This window comes from Ruditapes philippinarum, unplaced genomic scaffold (genome assembly GCF_026571515.1).
Source record: "Ruditapes philippinarum isolate M1 unplaced genomic scaffold, ASM2657151v2 ctg1176_1_1_1_1, whole genome shotgun sequence".
NCBI lineage: Eukaryota > Metazoa > Mollusca > Bivalvia > Venerida > Veneridae > Ruditapes > Ruditapes philippinarum.
This window is the reverse complement of record NW_026862466.1, coordinates 72,146-96,453: the sequence shown is the minus strand read 5'-3', so window position 1 is coordinate 96,453 and position 24,308 is coordinate 72,146. Positions and strand designations below refer to the sequence as shown.

General features: G+C 31.9%; 1 protein-coding gene across 1 annotated transcript; it reads right to left on the bottom strand.

The window, feature by feature from the left end:
* Positions 1–348: 348 nt before the first annotated feature.
* On the bottom strand, positions 349–21,652 carry LOC132719172 (uncharacterized). Its single transcript, XM_060702918.1, has 22 exons — positions 21,555–21,652; positions 21,410–21,462; positions 18,812–18,905; positions 18,153–18,230; positions 17,645–17,710; positions 16,781–16,885; positions 15,567–15,819; positions 14,971–15,141; positions 13,368–13,467; positions 12,864–12,975; positions 12,177–12,332; positions 11,713–11,795; positions 10,974–11,049; positions 10,373–10,477; positions 9,740–9,952; positions 8,814–8,940; positions 7,705–7,873; positions 6,502–6,637; positions 5,839–5,949; positions 4,337–4,446; positions 3,204–3,291; positions 349–2,549 (listed from the first exon to the last, which is right to left on the bottom strand). The coding sequence occupies exons 1-22, from the start codon at positions 21,597–21,599 to the stop codon at positions 2,358–2,360; spliced, it is 2,643 nt and encodes an 880-aa protein (XP_060558901.1). The 5' UTR covers positions 21,600–21,652; the 3' UTR covers positions 349–2,357.
* Positions 21,653–24,308: the final 2,656 nt, after the last annotated feature.

Sequence of the window (24,308 nt, the reverse complement as noted above, 5' to 3'; positions counted from 1 at the left end):
TTAACCAAAGCATCAAACCTATCCTGCACATGAACATTACAAAAACGCAATGACACTTTACACAAAATGCAAGCCACGTGAAGACTATTTAGTTTACATGTATTCACCACAATCATATGCATAGTAGTTTAAATGTTATTAAAGAGTGAATATCTAAATCCTCAATATTGCCCCCTTTCTGGTATAAAAAGATTAATTAAATATTATTCAATATCAATCATAACAGTTATAATATATACAAATATCCAAATACATTCAGAGCTGATTAAGACAGGAAGGTGTATTACTAACCCAGTTATTCATTTACAAGTATAAATGCGATATTGCACCTCTTAACAATATAATATATACATTTTTTTTAACATAATGCAGACTAGTGGAGATTTGAACACAGATCTATCATGTATGGGTATAAGATGTAAATAATGTTAAATAGTACTCTTTCATGTAAAGGTTTTCCTCAAAACACAATACAATTAATTAAACTGGTATAAATGTATATTTTAAATTGTGGTCTTACTTCAAAGTTACTTGTGAAAAAGACAGATAATAAAGGCCATAGCTAAAAAAAAACGTTTCTAAAATAACATAAAAAGTCTGTAAAGATGCTTGCCACTTCCCCTGGCAACCATGAGCTTCCATAAGTTGAAGTTTGAAGGTCATTTACTTCTTGATTTGGCTTGTGATTTCCAAAATGTCCTGGTTTTTCCTTATTTCCTATATAATGTAACTCAGTGTTTGAGAGTTTGCAGTCTCTGACTTACAAAAAACACCAATAAACAGTTTCCAAACTAACAGAAGACAGGCTATTCTTATCAGTAGTTTTTCGAGTAAAGATAACCGGTTGCGTATATAACTGTATAAATCGTATGTAAAATGGTCTAACTTGTGGTAGGTTTAAAAGTTAATTTAAATACTTTGGTGTCCAAAGATGTTTTGAAATATATACTGTGATGTAGCTAAGATCCAAAGCTTTCCATTGGTGTAATCAATTTTGAAATCGGACATTAGATCACAACAAACTAAGCGGTTTAAAGACAGCTTAATTTGTATTGTTTAGCATTAGAGATAGCCATTTTACTCGAAGGTAAGGAAAACAACTTGTATTTTTTCACTTGATATACCTCGGTTATTTATGTAGTTCATATGGAAACTGTTAATTGGTGTATTCTAAGAACTTAATGGAAGCCCTGTGGCAACCTGCTGGAAGGTGATTAGTCTTTGCCACCAATATATAGCCAGGCCAGCCTGTACATCTTTGCAGTCTGACCAGGCTCTATACTCTGGCTATCTCAATTTCTGTAATTTGATGCTGACATTCTTTAAAGGCCTATTATGCCTCAGAAATGCTTTTATCTTTATTATTCAAAATCTTTTTAGTTTTGATCTCCTGTTATAGTTTTGAAAAGTTACTCATTGGCCATATATATTAAAACCATTTTTGCTTCTATTGCTTTTTGGCATTTAGTAGAGGCATAGCGGTTTAGTATGTCAAATTACTAGTTGTTTTTTTTTACATTTCCATATTTTCATAACAAATTACATCACATTCAGTTTTTAATTACTTTCTCCAAGTGATAATCATCTTATATGCTCTGAAACCATTATTTACACATTATGAAACTCATGTTTGCCCTATCTAAAAAAGGAAAAAAATACATTCGTTTCCGAGGCATAATGTGCCATTAAAACTTTGAACGGACTGTTCCAAACTCAAAAGAAAGGTAAATCTTTTTTACAAATTCAGCAGGTTTATGTATAATATGAAATGCTGAATTGTTTAATTTACAAATGATGATGACAAAAAAAATAGTAAATTATACAGCATATGAACCTTCAGTTACACTTCTCTAACAGCTTGATGGATTACATTATCAGTATTAAATACAATATTTATTTAATAAATATCAACTTTTTAAGTATATTTTACAAGATCTATTTTAAGATACTGAGAAGTAAAACCTTAAATATAAAAACAACTTTATGTGACAATATCTAAAAGTAATAAAGTAAACTGAATACTTTAATATGCTCTTTTACATGTATTACTTTTACATCTCTCAATGTAATACATTCTTGTATAAAACTCTTATTTTATATTTGATAAATAACTTGAAATACTTGAAAAAAAGTTGCTATTTTTTATCTCTGAAAGGAAAAATTTGATATCTAAACACGATTATTTAAAAAATATTTCAAATTCTTTGTCCATCTTAAAAAAGAACAAAGCATTATCATTGGCAAGCACATTTACTACAATATAAAACTAAATGCATAAAAGTATCCGACCAACATTACTCTAAAAGCAATAAATAAATTAATAATAATATTTTCAGTTTTTCATCACAATACTGGCATCATTCCGCGAACAGGAAGTTCATGGCTCGGTTAGCGTCACAGTCTGCCGCTAGTGCAGCACGCACGAGTGCGTCGTGCGATATCGTATCACCAACAATGTCTTGCAAGGTTTCTACACAGTCCTGTAGCTGACTCGAATCTGGTGACGGGAACATTTCATCTGAAGAACTGGACGTGACTCCTGAATCAAGCTTATAACAGAAAAAAATATATATACACTTAAAACAATCACACATTGACAGATATGGGATATACAAAATACTGAAAAATTCAATACATTACTTATCAAAATAACTTTTTCCTTCCAATAAAAGTAATGATAAAAAAATGTAGAAATGTGTCCAAACAGGGCGGAAAATAGAAAACTTTCAATGTATTATAATTACTCATGAGATTAAATAAAATCTTCACTTGGATAGTTCAAAATCATAAAAAGAACTTGAGTTATCACAATCTTAACAGTTAAGGTGAACACAATAAACTAAAGTCTCTTTCATATCAAAATCATTAATAGCTTTCTTTCATAAAAGTATCCAACCAACATTACTCTAAAAGCAATAAATAATAAATATTTTAAATGGACTTGTCCATCTTTCAATCTGGACAAAATCATTCATCATTTTTAGGGGGGAAAATTTTAAAATAATAAGGGGAAAAATTTAAAATAAATAAGTACAAACTGAATATCAAACAGTTCAAACTATGATTAGACAGTATGGATGTGCCAGCTGATCTTGGTCTGCACTGGTTGCATGGGAACATTCAGTTGCCACCAGCAGGCTAAGGCTTAAAAGATGCATTTATGAATGGTAGGTCAAACAGTCATATGTTATACATGTACTTACATTCATTCTGTCAAGGACTTCCTCCATTTCTGACACGCTGGACACAGAACTTGGAGTATCTATACTGGAATGCACCGGGCCATCTAAACTGTAAAACATATTTTATATAACCTATAAAACACTCTATGCCAACATAAAATATTCAAGAATAATATTAATAGGCTCTGTCTGCCAGGATTTATAGACCTTGACAATGGTTCGAGTACTAGGGACAACACACTGTGTTTTATGACAATATATTTTTGTTAAATCATTTACCCTTTATATTAATTTGTGTATGAATTTGACACAGTTTAGTGCTAATTTAGGGTAGTTTGATATCTAAATTCTGAAATTGAGTCATGAACATTATAGTCTAAAATATCTTCCTTTACTTTTTAATATAACAAGAATAGTGAATTGTACACTGATTTTCTTGTACTTCTCCCAATTTTATTTTTTTATTATTTTTTTTTGTGATTGAGTGTTGTGTTGCACCAAAAACAGTATAGGTCATTTGGCGACCTTTTTCCAGCTTTACTGGTGGAGAGAGACCTTAACCATGCATTATGTCAGGCAGGAATGGACACCTGAGTAAAATCATTGACTTTTCTTGAGCTAGCTGGATAGCTTCCTCATTTGAAAGAACCCAAAGTCACATCACTGTTGGGATTCAAACCCAAAGCGGTGAGGGGAAGTAAAATAAAACTATTTTACAATTTTGCAGGGAAGTCTTTCATAGAACTTGATCATATAGCATGTTAGTGCAGACAAGATTTTATCAAAGCAGCTCTTCCAAAATAAATATCACTGCTGTTACAGAAAGAATCAACAAGTCTAGAATTTCTAAAACACAACAAGTCTAGAATTTCTAAAACAAAGTAAAAGTATCCTGAGAGACTGACTGTGTGTACATGTTTGTCAGACTTAGATTCAATTTTCATTGGTCAAAGTCCTCATTGTAGGGTATTATGGCACAGTTTCAAAATTTATACTTATCTCACAAAAATTGTGTATTAGTTAAGTAGCTCAGCCAGTTGAACTGCGGAACAAAAATCCAAACAGTCCTGGTCCTGAGTACATGGTAGGCTAAAGATTGTTCTCACTTTGACTTTGTGGCAAGGGAAAAGATTAATAAATTTGGTCTCATTTACCTAGATAACGTTAGAGCTTCCACCTCCATCTGTAAATGATCAGGTAGATCTTGGAACACTTCACTGTTTGCTAACGATGGCCGCTCACTTACATAACACATACAACTTTCCTGATTTAAACAAATATTTGAGAAAGATATAGAAATTTTCTAGCAAGGCTTGTTTGTAACTGGTCAAAAGCCAAATATAAAGATTTAATTATTTTAAATAAAAGCAATCCTGTCACATTTAATGTTTCTCATCTTTTCTAAGGTGTATGGTTAAACCCAGAACAGCTCACAGTTAACAAAAGATTGACCCTAAAAAAAATTGTCTTGTGAAAATCATTTTACATACATGCATTAAATAATTTTAAAGTTTTGTACAACCTCTAATAAAAAGGATTGTTACCAATTCTAATTCATGAATGGTCGGAAAAAAATTGCATAGTTTATATTCTTTCAATGCAACCAGGGTTATGGATAAAAACTAGAAATGTGTCCATAGGACACGGATGCCCCCACACGCCACTGTTCTGTCAATCTTATGACTCTAGGTCAAATATTTTTTGGACTACATGTGCCACAAGTTGAAAACTAAAAATCAACAAAGGGCCATAATTCTGTTAAATTTGGTCGCAGCAAAAATTCCTTCCTTTACTACCATCTACACATTAAGGTTGTTCATCCCTGGAAGTTTAAGCAAAATCTGCCATCCGGTTTAAGAGGAGTTGCATTCACAAAATTTCTACAGAGTATATAGTGAAAAAATCAACAAAGGGCCATAATTCTGTTAAATTTGGTTGCAGCAAAAATTCCTTCCTTTACTACCATCTACACATTAAGGTTGTTCATCCCTGGAAGTTTAAGCAAAATCTGCTATCCGGTTTAAGAGGAGTTGCGTTCACAAAATTTCTACATAGTATATAGTGAAAAAATCAACAAAGGGCCATAATTCTGTTAAATTTGGTCGCAGCAAAAATTCCTTCCTTTACTACCATCTACACATTAAGGTTGTTCATCCCTGGAAGTTTAAGCAAAATCTGCCATCCGGTTTAAGACGAGTTGCGTTCACAAAATTTCTACATAGTATATAGTGAAAAAATCAACAAAGGGCCATAATTCTGTTAAATTTGGTCGCAGCAAAAATTCCTTCCTTTACTACCATCTACACATTAAGGTTGTTCATCCCTGGAAGTTTAAGCAAAATCTGCCATCCGGTTTAAGAGGAGTTGCGTTCACAAAATTTCTACATAGTATATAGTGAAAAAATCAACAAAGGGCCATAATTCTGTTAAATTTGGTCGCAGCAAAAATTCCTTCCTTTACTACCATCTACACATTAAGGTTGTTCATCCCTGGAAGTTTAAGCAAAATCTGCCATCCGGTTTAAGAGGAGTTGCGTTCACAAGATTTCGGGACAGACGTACGGACGGACGGACACTCGGACGGACAAGTGCAACGCTATATGCTCCCACTCTGTGGGGGCATAAAAACCTAAGTTTCCTTGAGTATTATACATACCTTGAGTATTTTAGCATTAAGTTGATCAGCTAGACTAAGCAGATAGAAGATGGTATCATCATCAATGTGGTGTTTTAACGAATGCTCACATCGTGAACGTAAACTTACAGTCTGTAAATATTACATTATCATAAAGAAAACATTACATTATCATACATAATTAGTGGTGTTCATGAAATAACTCACAGCTACTGTATTTACATGTTAAAGTCATTAAGCTGTTAGACCTTTTGACATCACTGGATATGAGTAATTGTAATCATTTTAACCAAATTATACCACTTCTTTTTTAAAATAGGTACTATAAAGCACTGTGACTAACATTTTTTTCCATATTTTATTTTTCATTTTTCTATATTTCTCTTATACTTAAAAGGGACACTGACTTTTTTCTTCATGACAGGACTTAAAATATTTTTTCAAGAGAATTGTTCCATTTGATGTAGGTCGAGTGCAAAATTTTCAAAAACTCTGGGTTTTTTTATTGTGGAAAATGACCCAACACTGAAAAGCGTTTCAATGATTTTATGATTTCACTTCTTTTATGATAAGAACAATACATCAATAGTGCAGGAAATATAAGATTTAAGAAGCATTTTATTTTATGTTGCAATATACATCCTTCCAAAATATCCTATTTAACTTATATTGACTATAACTTACATCATATCTATCTGCTAAAGTCATCATATCAGCTAACTGTTCTGTAGCCAGATCATTCATTTCTAACTGACCGCTGTACAGATATTCCAAAAACATTTTGAACAACTCCGGATTTGTGTCATGGACTGTGATTTTTCTGCAATTCATTAAAGTATATAATTTGACAAAAAATCTTACATGACTCATGATTATTGTGTTCCAAGTTAATGAACAAGGTACTGGATATTCTAACATACAAATCAGATTTTTTTTTAGGAAGAAAACATTTTAAGGTATCAAAGGAGGAGCAAACAGTTAACTGATTCATAATATTTGGCATTATTCAATTTTAAAGCAACAATCATGCAGTATGTGTTATATGGAAACAGTCACACAGTATATATTGGATGAAAACTGTGCAGAATGTGTTATATGGATTCAATTACACATTAATTGGTGCATAGAAACAGACAATAATGTCTTTTATCACACACCCGTGCCGATTTTGCGACTCCGTAAAAATGGTATTGCACGGCCGTGCATATACATGTATTTTGATGTATTTTGATATGATGTCATTAGCTTTATACAAACATAGTGTAAAGAAACGCTAAATGTTAGCGTTATACTATAGGCACGTCAATGAAAAATGACTCTTATTTCACTTTAAACTGTCTTTATTTTGGGTATGTGATAAATAGAATATTAAATTTGTGTAAGTTCATTACTGAATTTATTGCACTTGTTGAATAAAATAATATTATTCTCGCCAGAGGCTCGCATAATATAATTTTATTCAACTCATGCAATAAGTTCAGTATTGAACTTACACTCATTCAATATCCTCTATATATGTAATCAGTCAAAGTACGGGTTGTATAGAAACATACAGTATGTTTTGTAAGGAATCAGTCAAGAACATGTTACATTGTATATGGAAACAGACATAGTATGCATTATATTGAAACCGTCTAGTAGTTTCAAAAGAAGAATATGGCCTGTTCTCCCTACTTAACATCTATGATGTCTGGCCTGAATCTGTCCTATTGTCAAAGGGATGCCATTATAGTTAAAATACAAAGGGTAAAGAAACAGTATTCCACTCCAATTAATCCTACAATTTATGGTATTTAAACACAATTAACATACAAGTGAAATGTAATCCTTTCAAAATTACATTTGTAAAGGTTATCTCAATTTTTTTAAATATCAGCTGGTACCCACCTGTCTATAGATTCTCTCATACCACTTAGGAGAGCACGTCGGAACCAGTCACATCTGGCTGCTATGACAACCCTATGAGCTGGTATCTCAAACTTCTCGACATCTCTGTCAGATTCTGTCCTCTCTACAGGTTGACCAGATGTATGATCTATCACAGTGTCTCCAATATCTGAAAATTAATCATTTGAGCCGCACCATGACAAAACCAACATAGTGCGTTTGCAACCAGCATGGATCCAGACCAGCCTGCGCATCTGCGCAGTCTGATCAGGATCCATGCTGTTCGCTTACCAACCCTATTACAAGTAGAGAAACTGATAGCGAACAGCATGGATCCTGATCAGACTGCGCAGATGCGCAGGCTGGTCTGGATCCATGCTGGTCGCAAACACACTATTTTGGTTTTTTTGTGACGCGGCTCATTTATAGATACTTTCTAAATTTATTGCTAAAACACACTAAAAATAGCATCATAATAGTTTGTTCTGGAACATTCTATTATCTATATGCAGTCTATTTATGTGTGTTTAATAACAGATATCTGGAAAAAAGTGATCCTTGGAAACATTAAAAACAGCAAAATTACATGAAAATTGCAGACTCAGTTTGATTGAGTCTGTACATGAGGGATAATGAAAAAGTGCAACATCCCTCACCCCACCTAGCACCGGCTTGAGTGGTACTCAATTCTCAACACTTAATAGTGCTGACATCAATGATCCCAAAGGACCAGAAAAATATAACAACACTATAGTGAAATACAGGGCAACTTTTTACGGCTGCCACACAACACTTGACACCTGCAAAGACATGCTATGTTACAACTCTTTCAAAAATCAACCATTAGATTAGCGAAACAACATATTTTTGCAATTAATAAATTCTATATGAATATTTCATTATATATATTTCTTTACATTCTGAATGTTTTACTATACAAACTGCAAAAGTGACTTAAAAGTGAATTATTCACTTTTAAGTCCATTTTGCAGTTTGTATAGCAATATATTGCAGAAATCACATTTCATCTAATTTGAAGCACAGGCAAAGTATAGTACAAATAAAAGGTATGAAATAACTTTACATGTATTTAAAAATCTACTACCTACCATGTGCTAAAATTATTTCAAAGATGAGATCTGTATTTTTGTTAGAATGTAAAAGTTTGAGAGCCTTCTGTGCCATCTTAGAGTCCCGAGCATCCGGCGGTATACATAAAGACTCCACTGAACTTAACTGTAATAAAATATACAAACAAATCTTGATCTAGTCTAGTAGCTTATTTATTTGTGATTGATGTTTAAAAGGTTATGTTGTGTTAACTAAATACTTATGGAAAAAGAAACCTAGAACAATCCAAGAATTACAGTCCTGGAACCATCCAAGAATTAAGGACCTGGAACAATGCAAGACTTACAGACCTGGAACCATGCAGGAATTTCAAACTTGGAACTGTCCAAGAATTACAAACTTGGAACCGTCCAAGAATTACAAACTTGGAACTGTCCAAGAATTACAAACTTGGAACCGTCCAAGAATTACAAACTTGGAACCGTCCAAGAATTACAAACTTGGAACCGTCCAAGAATTACAAACTTGGAACCGTCCAAGAAATACAGACATCTGATGTTATACACAAACTAAACTTAACTAAACTGAACTGTATTACAACCAAATTTTTATGAATTAAGTAATTAATTTTATGGGTATTTAAATGACAATATCACTATTAAAGTCATATTCAGGACTTTTCAGATAAACTTGTATTGAATGAAACATGAAAACAGACAAGAATTGGAGGTCTTTCAAAATACACAAAATGATTCCATTAAACTCAACTATTAACAAAGTAATGTTCCACAAATATAATTTGAATGAATTCTAGGTAACAATGGCAATGGTTACTTTACAACATGTGAATTCATTTGTGTCACAAGTAACTTATAGTATAGTACATAATTAATCTTTGAGAGAAATAAATTTATTGTTTAAATGATAACAAGTTCCTATTATAATATACAGACTATTAACTTACTTGAACATATCTTGTTTTCTGTTTACTTTGTGATGAATTATTTGAAGATTCTTTGGAACAACTAGGTTGGTCAGAGTTCTCTGCCCCTGTTTCAAGGAGACCAAGGGAGGTAATAGATGCGGTAAACTGTTCACGATGTACCATATCACATGCTTGTTTGATTAACGGCTGAACCATTTTTTTGTTATTTAAAGCTTTGCATATAGCCCATGACTGAAAAAAAAGACATTTTTAATATGATAAAACTCACTTTCTCTCTATATACATTTATACATAATGTGGCCAATCTTAGGAGTTTGAATAATTTTAAGATGTCAAGTACCAGAAAATGGATTTAACTCACTACAGTGTAAAAGCATTTCAATGTTAAAGATGATTCTGAAGGTTTACACAGATGAATTTATCCCTCTGAATATTTTTCTCTAAAACTATTATGATTAAGCTTTTAAAATAATCAAATTTTTGCCTCTATCAATGTAATGTAGGGAGCGGTATAAATTTCACGTCTCTCAATATAAGCAACTTTTATCTAAATCTATAAAAAAATTAATACCTTTGCAAAGAAACTGTCTGGAAGTTAGATATATTAAAACTTAAAAATGCATTACCTTATTAATAAAAAAAAAAACTTACAATTTTGGAAGTACCCAGTTTGAATATATATTTCCAATCCCTCCATGTCAATCTAACGTCAATATCTTCTATCAATTCACCTACTTTGGTCTGTGCAACTCTAACCTGATAATACACAACATTTGTCAATTATCATACTTCTTTTAATAATGTTTCCACCTCATTAAATAGGTGCTCAATACTCTTTTTAAGTTTTAAAAGTATGTTCAGTTTTTTCCTAATTTAACTGCACAATGATGACAATAAAGAAATTACCTAATGCTAGCCATTCCTTGATCAATTATTTATATCAAAGGCAGCTTAAGTTATTGTAGTGGTAAAGAGTAAGACAACTTGAAAAAGTCGAGTGAATTCAACATATCTTAACATCCTAAATATCCCAAAATGACTTGTCTATCTTTCAATCTTAACAAAACCATTTATCCATTTATAGCTAAAATTTCAAACTTACTGACTGGAAAATTTCAAAATATGTACTGACTGAATATCAAACAGTGCACTGGTGGCATGGGCGGAATCAGATGCAACCAGCAAAGCTTTTCAAACTAACATTAGACTAAGCAGGACAAATCCATCAAATTCAGAACTAAATGTAACATACCATATCTCCTAGCTGGTCTATTAATTTTGATATACATCTCACTTTCTCCGCTGTTGATACCATACAAAATGATTCTCTGAAATAATACAGTATCTCAGGTTAACTCTCAAATTAAAATGCAATAATGATGGGCATATTCTAACAAAAAATGAAATCTGACCTGCCTGTTAAGTCTGACAAGACTTTACACTACCAGCTTCATACTATGAGCTTTCTGCTTCTTAATAAGCTTTGGGTTTGAAGCAGTCCTCATAGTCTCATACATGTCATGATCATGATTTTTTTTCACATGGCATCAGTAGTAGTAAGTTATAGAAACATACAACTTGTGTGTGAAATAAATAAGATATCAAGGTTTCATCACAATCAAATTTACTGTCATCAGTAGTGGTAAGTTATCTAGTGCTTAAAGGCATATGCTACATTTTTTATGGACAAACACATTAGCAGAATCAAAACTGTATAATTTATTATAACATAACGTTTATTTATAACATGACAACATAAACACTTAAAACTAAATTGTTCAGAGCTAAATTTACAAGCAAACAGATATGCCAAGGCACTATGTAATGTTGGCAGCTAAATGTTTAGTGTTTTGTTAAAATCTAAGTATTCCTTACAGACTGTTTTTCAATCTAAAAACAGAACAACTTCATTTTATAAAATGTAGAATGATTAGAAGTAAACCAAACTATGTACTGCCACTAAGAAGACACACGACTAAACATTAACTTACTTTTTCTGCATAAAATGGAAGAATGTAGTGGTTGATCTTTCATTTAACTTCTTTAATTTCTTTAATTCACGTAAATGTAATGCCTGAAATATTCAAAAAGAACCAATTCTTGAAATTGTATTAAATATGACCTACAGTATTCCCAATTCTGTAAATAACAAAGCTGTAAAATTTCCTGAAATCTGACAGACTGATTGACCTTGAAGATCAAGGTCTTTTTTCCATTATACTAGATGAACCTCATGTCCAGATTTATGCTGTGTAAGAATGAAGGCTCAAACTTGATGAATAAATGTGTTATCACCAATGTTACAGCTGTCCAAAAACAGAGAGACAAGAGCAAAAGCAATATGCTCACAGATCTATAATTTTAGAGCATAAGAGAAACCATGCTTAAACTGATTCAAATGCAATGTAAAACTAATTAAAGATTAACATTTCATTTTTTTATTACATGTACTTACAGTTTTTAATGTTTTACCAAGGACATCTCCAACATTTCCTTTCTTTGATTTTTCAGGTTTTTCTTGTTTTTCATCCTCAGATCCACTAATGACTTTTTCTAGTGCAGATTTACTATCAGTGACATACGAGGTAAGAACATCTAGTGCCTCCTCAATCTGTAATACAACATTAACTGTATTTACTAAGTTTATATCATGTTAAAACATTCAAATAACTACAGTACAACCTGTGTGATAAATGACATAATGCTTCCAAATGCCATTTTTTTATTATTTACCATGGCATTATACATGTATGTTACTCTCCTTATGGAGCCATTTCTATCAATCCTAAAGCAATTCTGGTTTAAAAGACACCAAAGTCAGGCTTTTCTGAACAAGAATATCAGTAACAAAGAGAGACACCTCTTTGAAACAACTAAGAAACATTGCAAAACTACAAGGACAAGTGATTAAATTTGACCGTAACCAAATCAACTCAAACCCAAACAAGAGTATAAGAACGTAACGTTTGAGGCAAGCTTCCTATATATAGATTATCTTGGCCAATAAATGGAGGCCAAATGACAAACTGTAAATGTCACAGAAGAAAGGATTTACGCATTATATACTCCTTAAAATTATATCAGGGGAAGCATTAATCATAAATCTTTAAAATTAGCATATATACAAACAGCATATTTTTACCTCTGGTACAAGATAGGTGGCTACTTCTTGTCTCTCTTGAACACTTAGTGAAGATAACTGCGACTTACACACATCTAAAAACTGGTCCCACTGTTTCATAAACACTGGAATCCTGCAAAAGGCAGTAAATACTTCACTTCCATAAAAATTATAAACTAGTATAAACTTTTGTGTAACAAAGTTTTCAAAATATAAAAATGAAACTGAACTCCTAAAAATTTGCATTTTTCTGGAAGCTCTGCTCACTTATAATATAACATGATCAGTAGGGCAGACAAGTTATTATAAACTTTAACATGAAATATAAACAAGCTAGTCAATGGCAAAGTGACCAAGATATGCATAAAATCTGAACAAAAATGACAATGAGGTAAAATTTGAGATATTATTATTCATCAACAGATAGTTCTATGCATCAACCACAAAAGTCATACATTTTTTTTAAGAAACAACATTATTAGTATTTATAAGTATGTATAGATTTATCACTATGTGTTATTTTACCTAGATTTGGCATATTTTATTATATCATATCTTTCCTCTCTGGACAGTTCAGATTTTCTTCTTGAATACAAGTCACAGAGAATCAGTAACTTGGAGAAAGCTGCAATCACAAATACATAATTATAATTATTATCATTTTGGTACAAGAACATCTTAGTTATTAGAATCATATACATGTAACAATAGGACTCATTTTTAATTTTGGATTTCATGCATATTGCTTTTTACTTAATTGTCCAACTGTAAGGCAAGAAGCTGAATATACAAAGCTGTGTATGATCTGGGATTAAGTTACTATCAGACTAAAAGGCAAGAAGTTTATTAAGGACAAGCTAGCAAACTGGCTATAGTTTCATAAAGAATCTTAGGACTGATTTTAGTCGTAAGTGCAAAACTGCGTTTCAAGAAAAGTCCTAAGTACAATTTTAAGACTAAACTTAGGACTATTCCTATAGGTGCCTCAAGGCACTCCTAACTTTTGTCTTAAGTTATAAATACAAAAAACAAGTGCTGAAAAAACATTGCAGCGCTTGTTTTATTGTCTGATTTAAATATATACTTAAAAAGTGGAGGTCATAAGTAAAGATTAAGCTAATATAGATCTTATTACCCTGTGACTGATATGGCTTTGCCAGACATATTTACGCATATGTTTTAATAATCAAGATTCAGTAAATTTGTAAATTTACATAAAATGTAAACACACTTCACTAAACAGGTAAGGCAGTTAATGCATATATGAAATAAATGCATGACATAAAAAAGGAAGGATAACACATTATATATGACGTCATATTTATAAACCAAATGACGTAAGATAAAATAATTCTATGCTTAATAATGTTATATAGACACATTTTTATTGATTTCCTTTTTATTACCATGTTAGAATGGAAATAGATATTATCTTTTCTTACGTTACAGTAAAATAATGTAAGGTTAATCATTAATTGCTTTGTAATAAATCACTCAGGCCTACAGTATTGGTATTTATTATATTCCTGCAAGGTGCATTATATACTACACTAATTCACTCAGAATTAATATTTTTCCAATATATTAAGAGGATACTTTTTTCATTTGAGTAAAATACGGAATATTTTTCCAAGAAACATGTCTGCCTTATGTAATTATGGAATAATTTTGAAAGAAAGTCAAAGATTATTAGTATCCTTACAATTATAACATTTATGACATGAAGTTAGTTAATACATAAGAAATAATAATGTATATAAAATGTATTTTTATATTTTTACCAGTGTCTGCTTTATCATCTGTCATTTTACATAATTTCACAAGACGATGATAAGGCACAAGTGATTTTTTTATCTCCATTAGGAAGATTTTGTCTTAAGTAAAAAGTTAGGACTAATCCTTAGTACAAAAGTTAGGAGAGTTTCTTGAAACGCTCCTAAGTGCAATCTTATTCCAGTCCTAACTTTAGTCTTATGTTTTAGACTTATGATTCTTTATGAAACGCACCCCAGTCCAGCATTTCACTTAATGTAAGATTAGATGGCAATGAAATACAAGTAGAACAATGGATTTGTTATAGTAAGTAATGTGTTTCAATCCCAAATAAGCTAAACATGCCCCTACTCACCTACAGCCGCCTCCCTCAGACATTGTTTAACAACATAACACAGTTTGGCAGGATTTGACACAATATTTTTATCTGTTTGACTAGAGGTATCATCACTCGAGTTAGCACCACTAAACATTTCTATAATCTTATCAGCAGATGAGTGCATGTCTGTCACCAGGCTTGTTATCTCTGTAAGAACAATTGGTCAGTATGGTATAAAGGTACAAATTTTACAAGTGAATGTTTGATGTTGGTTTTAAATTATATTGACAATCTATTGATAACTGGATAGGTTTTTCTTACCTTCACAAATTGCAAGAAATGTTTATCAAGAATACATTGTGTTATAACTGAATGGACAGTCCACCTTATAACGTTTTTTTTTATCTGATAGGAATTTTTCCTTGAAACATTTCAAAAACTGTACTAACAATGTAGGCAAATTTTCAATGCAATTTTTATATAAAAAATTTATATATTAAAGATTGTTTTTCTTTGTATAGGTTATGCAATGAATAAAAGTTTGGTAGAAAAGTAGAGAATAGTTTAAAAGTTGCTATAATGTTTTCAGAAGTAAAATAAAACCATCAACAATCACAGATAGGTAATCTTACGCTGTTTAAGAGCTGTATTCTGTAGGAATGTATCACACAATCTCACAAAACCGCCCAGCTCGGGTATTTTTGACATTATTTTCACACATTTCTTTGCCGTCTCCTCTGACAGTCCACGTGGCAGGCACTCAGCATACAGGAAGTGTAGAGTAGACTGTAGAACATCCTCCGGTAAACCAGTCAACGGGGTCGGTGATCTGGACCAGTCTATTGCCGGTGTTGTCAAACAAAGAATTGCTGTGTGAACTTTGAACTGAATAATATAAAAGTGCTCTTATTAATATATTTACTTCTTATTTTGTTATGTTTAATGCCATTCTTACACAGTAAATGTTGTATTTCTACCTTTATCCATTAAGACATAAGTTCCCTTTATAGCACAATCCAGCACTTTTATAAAACCATGTACCTTTTTTTTCAGGTCCCAACTGGGTAACCCCATTTATTTTTAAATTGATTCATACATACAATATTACATCAACACATCAAAATAATTAATTTACTGATATTCAAATTTGATGTGAACAGTATAAAGCTATATATGTACATGTATATCTACTGCCTGTTTAAAGTTTTAAGCTTACTAACTTGTTTTTTTTTTACATGAAACAATTTAACATCCTTACCCGATTTATACCCACTATTTAAAGTGAAATACATGTACATCATTTGACAAAAGTAACTCATTACACAATATGTAAATGACAGTAGCAGTCGAGTTTTGTAAAGGACTGTGAATCACAAAAAGGTAAACAGTAAAATAAGGAGTAAAGGTATTTGCTTCAGGGAAGTACAAGATTCAACAGTATCTAATTATAGAATTATTTTGTACTGATCTTCTATGTAAACAGCTCCATGACACTAATGGTAAGCAATCAATTGAAAATTTCCCTTCATATTAATGTTTATAAACAGTGTTTCTTCAATATTGTTTCTAGCATATTATCCTTTATTACCAATATATCATACTGTTTTTTTTAATCTAATTTTTTATTCTTTTCCCAATTTTAACGCTTACCCTGCAAGAATTGAAAGTGATTAGTCTTTGCCAACAGGACATAACCAGGCCAGCCTGATCAGGCTCTTTACAGTTGCTAACTTTATTTTCATATCTAAATACTGAAATCACTTAAAATTCAAATGGACTGTTCCAAATTCAAAGCAGGGAAAATCCATTACACAAATTCAATAGGTTAATGATTAATGTGACCAACCTGTTTGCCTGTATCAGCTTTGATGACTAGATCCGAGAAGAACCCCTCCTCTAGAGCATCTAGGAACGAATACGGAACATCATCTTTTGGGTCAGGGGATGATACCTAAATATACACATATTTGCTATCATACATCTATATAGCAAAGGAAACTTGCAAAACAGAAAAACTGGAATATTTGCTTTAACTATCTGCAATATTTGCTTTACTGTTTTTCCACACAACCTTCAATGAATACCAAACTTTTCCTACCTCATGCTCTGGTATATAAAATGAAAGTTATACAACAACAACACTTTCAAACAATTTTCATTATGACCCAGTTACCAGGTAAATTCCTATGCAACTTGTTATTGGCAACCTGACTATATCTCCAATGCTATATTCAATAAAAAAGTATTACACCTCATTTAAATCTATCAGCTTTTTTTCAACAGTGGTGTCAACAAGCATATGATTAAAATTACACTAAGTTTAATAGTATTCACTTAAATAACTATAGGAGGATTGCCTAATCATAATGTACATTTACTTTAATTCATATTATACCTTTCACATTCTTCCTACATAACTGAAAATGTTTTACACAGTAACAGTTTAATCATTCCAAAAAGCTGCAAATGAAGAAGGGAAAAAACTCTCTAAACTCTCGAAAAGAACTTCTGTTGAGAATACACTTCATGCAAACATGCAAACCTTACTTCTACCTATGCAACCAGTGCAGACCAAGATCAGGTGGCACATAATATTTTTTCCCTAAAAATGAAAAATGGTTTTATCCTGATTGAACGATGGACGATTCCATAAATTGAGACATTTAATGTGGTAAGGGCTAAATAAAAAACTATGAAATTATCTCACTACCTTCTGGCATTGTAGCATACAACATCTCTCATATGTGAGTAACATCAGATCATCTGATATCTCAACCTGAAATGACAACAAAAAATGTAATGTCTTCAATAAACAAAATTCTACAATTGATCAAAGAATGACCCAAAACTACATGCTCGAGGTTTCAAGTGACTATCTTCAGTGGTTACTGAGAAAGAACGTTTCACACCCAAACTTTGATCAAGTGGTAGGAGTCAATATGCAGATTCCACAGTGACAATGACAATCGTATCTTCTCGGCCCTTCAAACTTCAGATAAGAACCTTGATTGTGATACAGAATCCACAGTACGATAGCCATGCCATTCTTTGAATAGTCCAGCTAAAATACTTATGGTTTTAATCATCACCCTCAGTGATATGAGTTTAATATATTTGTTCATTATTCAATTTATAAAAAGAAATTACACTGAATCAGTTAACCTAGAGAAAAAAGTTGTTCCTTGTTCATCACATAAAATAATCATATGAAACACTACCTTGAAATTTACTTCAAGTCCAGCATAGGTACCAATGAATTTAATTGCTCTCTGTCCATAGTGTTTGTCTGGAATAACCTAACAAATATAAAAAGAAAGGTATAACTAGACTAATCACCTTTAATATAAATAGAGCTCTAAATGACTTATATAAATTCTTTTTGTTTTCATGCTTAACATGTTATCAGTCATGCAACATAGAAAAAGGCAAGTCTAAACAACAGCTCATGCCATTTCTTTCTTTGAAATTACCTCTGTCAAGGTATATATGTAAGCATTCCTGACACATAAAATTAGGCTGTTTTTTTTTAACTAAATTTTCAATTTAAAGTAAATTATTAAATTATTTGATTTATTTTGACAATGATGAATCTTTTTTCTAAAAACACAACATATATTTAATTGCAATGACTTTCCTAAAAAGACCTAACATAACAACAGATTGAAATTTATAAAAATTATAAATAAAATGAAACAATCTGCAGCCCATTTCCACTCTTCTAATGGTCGTCTTATAATGATGGGGAAAAAATGCCCGTAGAAAATATTAATTTTCCACCTTATTATAATAATTAAACCCTTGAACAACAATAATCTTAAATATTCAACTATGATAATTTTTAATATGGAAAAGCTGCCCAGAAGAATTTTCAGTGTACCTCATATGTTTCACAATTGAAGAAGGGTAAAGGTTCCACATCATCTGCAACTTTCCATGCCACATCACCTCCTTCATCAAGAACAAACTCTGTCCTGATACAGTAAAAAAAATAAAAATAAATGAATGACAATTTTATTACTTAAAAGCTTCAAAGTCCATGTAAAAGTCTTCGGAAAGTGGCCAACAATTATGATCCTAAAGACATAAGTGATGTTTCATGTAAATACCATTAATTTTGGACATTAACCTAGCAAACAAAACTCAAACAGGAATTTTTCACCAAAGTTATAAAAGCTTATAATTCAGTCAAAATCCATGCCGGCCTTGGATAATAAACCACAAGTATGATCCCAGAGACAAAGGTCCTACATTTGTTGTGTTTCAAATTAATATTTTTAGTGGTTGTGAATATTCATCTTGCAAATGAAACTTTGAACAGGAAGTTTCTAAGTTCACAAAGTCCCATAATTCAGTAAAAATCTAAGCTAGGGTTTTGACCTTGAACACTGATCTCCAGTTCTAAGACATGTGTAAAGTTTCATGCAGTTCACTTCAGTGGTTGATGGGATATGAAGTTGCATGCAAAACTTTACCCAAAGACATTTAAAAGTAATCTTCATTAAGGTTTAATTTCTATTTGAAATAGAGGGGTAAATGTTCACTTATGAATCATTTCCAATATTGATTTTGCTGTGTGCCAACACAATTATGTTTCACCTTATTTGGTGTATACCTTGGTGTCTTGATTGTCTCTGTATCTGTTAGTTTCTTATCTGCTTTGTAATTTTATTGACTGTTTTGTTATGCATAGTTATAATAATAAAAAACAAATATGACATTGTATTTACTTGTAATAAAATCCCAACTTTGGCATCACATTGCATGTTTTCTCCAAATTAAACCAGTCTCTTTTCCAAAAATTAAAAATCACTGTTTCAGGAGTTTCAACTACAATTTAACCCTATGTTCAAATTTACTTCAGCATGAATCTTGTTTTAACACTATTAAATTTAAACACTATTTAATTTAAACATACAGCATTTATAAAATAGCAGTTTTCACTCTTTCACGTCAATCACGGACTTAAATTGAAATTAAAGTTTGTGGGTACTTAAGTATTTTAATAATTATAACTTGTAAATAACACAGAATTTACATCTGCTCATGAAAACAATTTCTGATAGCTCAATCCGATATCTTAAATGTCATAATATAAATAGCTGACCATCTTCTGTAAAAAATTATTTAGAAAAATATATATGTTCAGGGCGTTCACTAGCCATGAAATCTTGAACTCAAGGGTCATTTTGACTAAAGTTGTACTGACTACAAGGCCAAATCGCCATGGTTTTAACAAAATTTGACCCTCCAGTTAAAATCCTGAGGGTCAAATCAGGCCTTTTGGAAATTTGAAGGGTCAAAAAGTCATTTCAAGGGTCAAACAGACACCCTGTATGTTCATTAGTGATGGAAATCGGATGAAATTTGTCCCAATCGATAATCGGTTCAGTCGGATGGGACATAATCGATAACTTTTCGAATAAAGTCGCGTTAGAAAAAAATAGGGAAGTAACATTACTTACCAAGGCACGTGATTATATTTAGTAACATAAACTTCATTAAGCACTTTTCAACACAGTTTTAACCTTATGAAGTCATAATTTTACGAAATAGATTTTATTTTTCACGGGATGTCAAATAATACCATTCACATCACATTATATTACTATTGTTTACATAACTTATTGATCCTGTTCAACTCCAAATTGTCTCTGAGTGATTTTTTGCGATCGGCGAGGTATTCTTAAAAGAAAATTACCGTCAGAATTAATTCCCTTTGATACTTTGAACATTTTCGACGACGTCGCAGAACAAATTTTTGTGAATCGATTATTGTCGTTTTACATAACAGTAACTGATTATCGACGACTTGCGACAATCGGAACATCACTAATGTTCATTGATTCTTTGTGTGGAAATTTGAAGGGTCAAAAAGTCATTTCAAGGGTCAAACAGACACCTTGTATGTTCATTGATTCTTTGTGAAAATGTAATAAGACTTGCAAGCATTGCATTTATATATTATTGAAAAATGCCATACGGCTTGCATCAGTGTGTATAGGCTAGTTGTACATGACTCATGATTCTGCCCCAGAACGAAAATATCTCAGAATCAAGCTATAGCATGTCAATAATTTTTGACTATACAGACCCCTACAGCTATAGCCACTTCCCAAACAGAAAAGAGTGATACAAAATGAATGGATGTAGTCCATGTAGGAGGATGAAGAGATTATCTAATACAAGTAGCCTTCAGACCAAATTTGGTCATATATATGTACATGTAAGGTAATGACTCATTTCTTCATGCTGTTCAAATTATACACATCATGTCTATACATAGACTTGAGTTGATTCAACTTGCTATATGCCAAAATTCACTGTATAACGACCTGATTCTGATTCAGTTATACTTTCTTAACTATAATAAATATCAGTGTAAAATAAATCTCCTTTCAGAAAGCGATATGAGACAATAATCAGCTGGTTGTCTTTTTTGACAGATATCAAAACAAAGCAAAATCAGGAAGCTAACCCTTCAATCCCAGTCGTTTCAACTGTCCCTGCCAATGACACACATTCCACAATCTGTGAAAAGAAAGAAAACAATATTTATAGTTAATCTGACTCAAGTCACAAAATATCTCTGCATTTATAAGGGTAGAAAAATCAAAACATACCCTCCAAGTTCCAATGTATATTTCCTCTGCAGCCATTTTACTCATTAGCGCATGCGCAATTCTAATCGATCAAAAATAATACACAGTAATACTGTGAAAATCAGCGCAAAGTAAACTATGGAATGCCGGTAGGGACATGCCAATTTGCTTATTTGCCAATTGCTGAATTGCTTATTTGCTAATTGCCGATTTGCTTATTTGCCAATGGCTGATAGTCTTAACGACAAATTTGCTTATTTGCCAATTGCTGAATTGCTAATTTGCTTATTTGTTAACCGCTGGATTAGGTATTTGCTTATTTGCCAATTGCTAATTTGCTTTTTTGCAATAGAAATACTTTACACTGTGCCGGAAATATATGGAAAATCTGACTACAGACAACCAGTTGAGTCAGACCTGTTAACTTTTACCAACAGTATTCTTGTAAATTCAGTGTTTTTCCAAGATTACTGTTGATCAATGAATTTAGTTGCAGTGATGCCTACGCAGATATATGTCTACAACTGATGGCTGACATGTCCTTGAGAACACAGACGCTTGAGGGTCTGATCCCGTACCCCAACATGATACGTGCCCCTGTAAACACTCATTTTAAAATATTTTAATATTTAAACACGAATTGGACATCGTTAAAACTGGTTTTCAAGCAATTTTTACATATACCGGTATGAAAAAATACCATATACCACCAATTAAGTCTCAATAAAGTACTTAATGGTTTTATCGTTGTAACAAATGTCCAATTCGTATTTAATAAATATTAAAATAATTTTGATACAGTGTTTATAGACGCGTATCACGTTAGGGGCAGGATCTGACCCGCCAGCATCTGTGCTTGAGCATGCCTTATAATGTGTTGCAGCTATAGATCTGTTTGTGCAGCTTAAGTCAGAGATTGATGGCATAATAAACACTTGATTAGTCATATATAAGTGAAAATTATTGGGTAAAGATTGAAAATAAAAGAACTTGAAAACAAAACTATTTCTTATTTTATGGCATATAAAATGTCGTTATTCTCAGCAGATTTGTCGCAGAGGGCCTCCTTTTAGTGGTACGAACACATAGTATCACAAATGATACATTTGGCACATGCTTAACACGGGTGTTTGTCTTTGCACTTAAGCAATAGGCTGCGTTTTTAGCTCTGTAAGATTTTGAGATCACTTATGTCTGTTTGTACATCAACATTTTGCTTTCGTTCAATGTTTTTGAAATTTGGTCACACTTTTCCATTTCTTCATGTTGTACTTTTACATGCTATCAGGTGACCATGACCATGATCATGACCTAGGGTATAATGGACAAAGCCTTTTTGAATATTGTGTATTCATGCTGCCTATTTAATGCTTATGTGAAGTTACAGTTAGATATAAGCAAAAGTAACAGAGATATGACAGAAAAACAAAGGCTTCTCAGTACAATACATTGGTGACCTTGACATTCAGTATATAACGGGCACAGCTTCTTCATGTACATGTACTTTGTATGCATGCTTGTAACGCAAATGTTATGCAAAGTTGCAGTAAGATGCATGAATCAGCAAAAGTAACAGAGATATGACAGAAAAACAAGTTACCAAGAAAACCAATGCATTGGTGGGTAGAACAGCATCCCTATTCTCTGAATAGTGGAGCTAAAACTGAAACTCAAGATAATTAAAAAAACAACTAATTTCTGAAACTGAATTTATTTTTTTCGAAATTGATTAAAATGTATCCATCTGTCTTTCTACCTGTATACCTAGAATGATGGATTGATCATAATTGCCACAAGTTATAATTAACAAAACTTTATAAACATAATAACATGATATAGGTTCATGAGCTTGAAATAAAGTCTACAAAGACTTGTTATTTTATATCAAACAAGAACTTCGCGAGTCGGACGTGTCGCCTGACAATAGCATAAAAATTTATATATATAAGCAAATAAGCAATTAGCAAATAAGCAAATTGGCAAATCAGCAAATAAGCAAATTGGCAAATCAGCAATTAGCAAATAAGCAATTAAGTAGTTGACAAATAAGCAAAGTGGCATGTCCCTACCGGCATTCCATAGTAAACAAAAATAAAATTTAAAAAGAATCATGCCAGACGTCTTTTTTATTGAAGCTGTAAGTTTGAATATAGAAATCAACTCCAGTTTCAATTTAAAAATGTAATTTTTAATTGAAGCTGTGGAAGTTTTGTTTAAGTTCGAAAATATTATGAGATATTTTTGCATAAAAGGCACAATGAATGTTTATAAATTACATTTATTTAACAAATTAGAATTAATTACAGTATAATATATATTGAATACTGTACAGTATAGCATTATAATGAAAGTTTGTTTTACACTTCATTTTTTTAATGTTTTGAAAGATAATTTGCGGCAGAAACTTTTTTATCTTTGAGATGAGGTTTCAATAAAAATGTGATTATAAAAGGAATCGCTTGTGTTACAGATATAAAGATCTTAAATATAGTTCTGTGCTTGTATGCCAAAGTTAAAAAAGCAATATTTAAAAAAAAATATGTTGCCTGTTTCGTAAAGTGCCCTATCTCCACACAGATATATATATAATATGTAGCTCCATGATCTCCATGAGACTTTTATACTATATGAATTCGTCTCTTGAGCAAGTTTCTCTGCATGCACATGTCAAAAATGTGAGTTATGACGTCATTGATTAAAGTCCTCCGTACCATCTTTTATTTCTCCACTGTTTGTTTGGTTGGTTGGTTTTACGGTGCACCAACACAGTTAAGG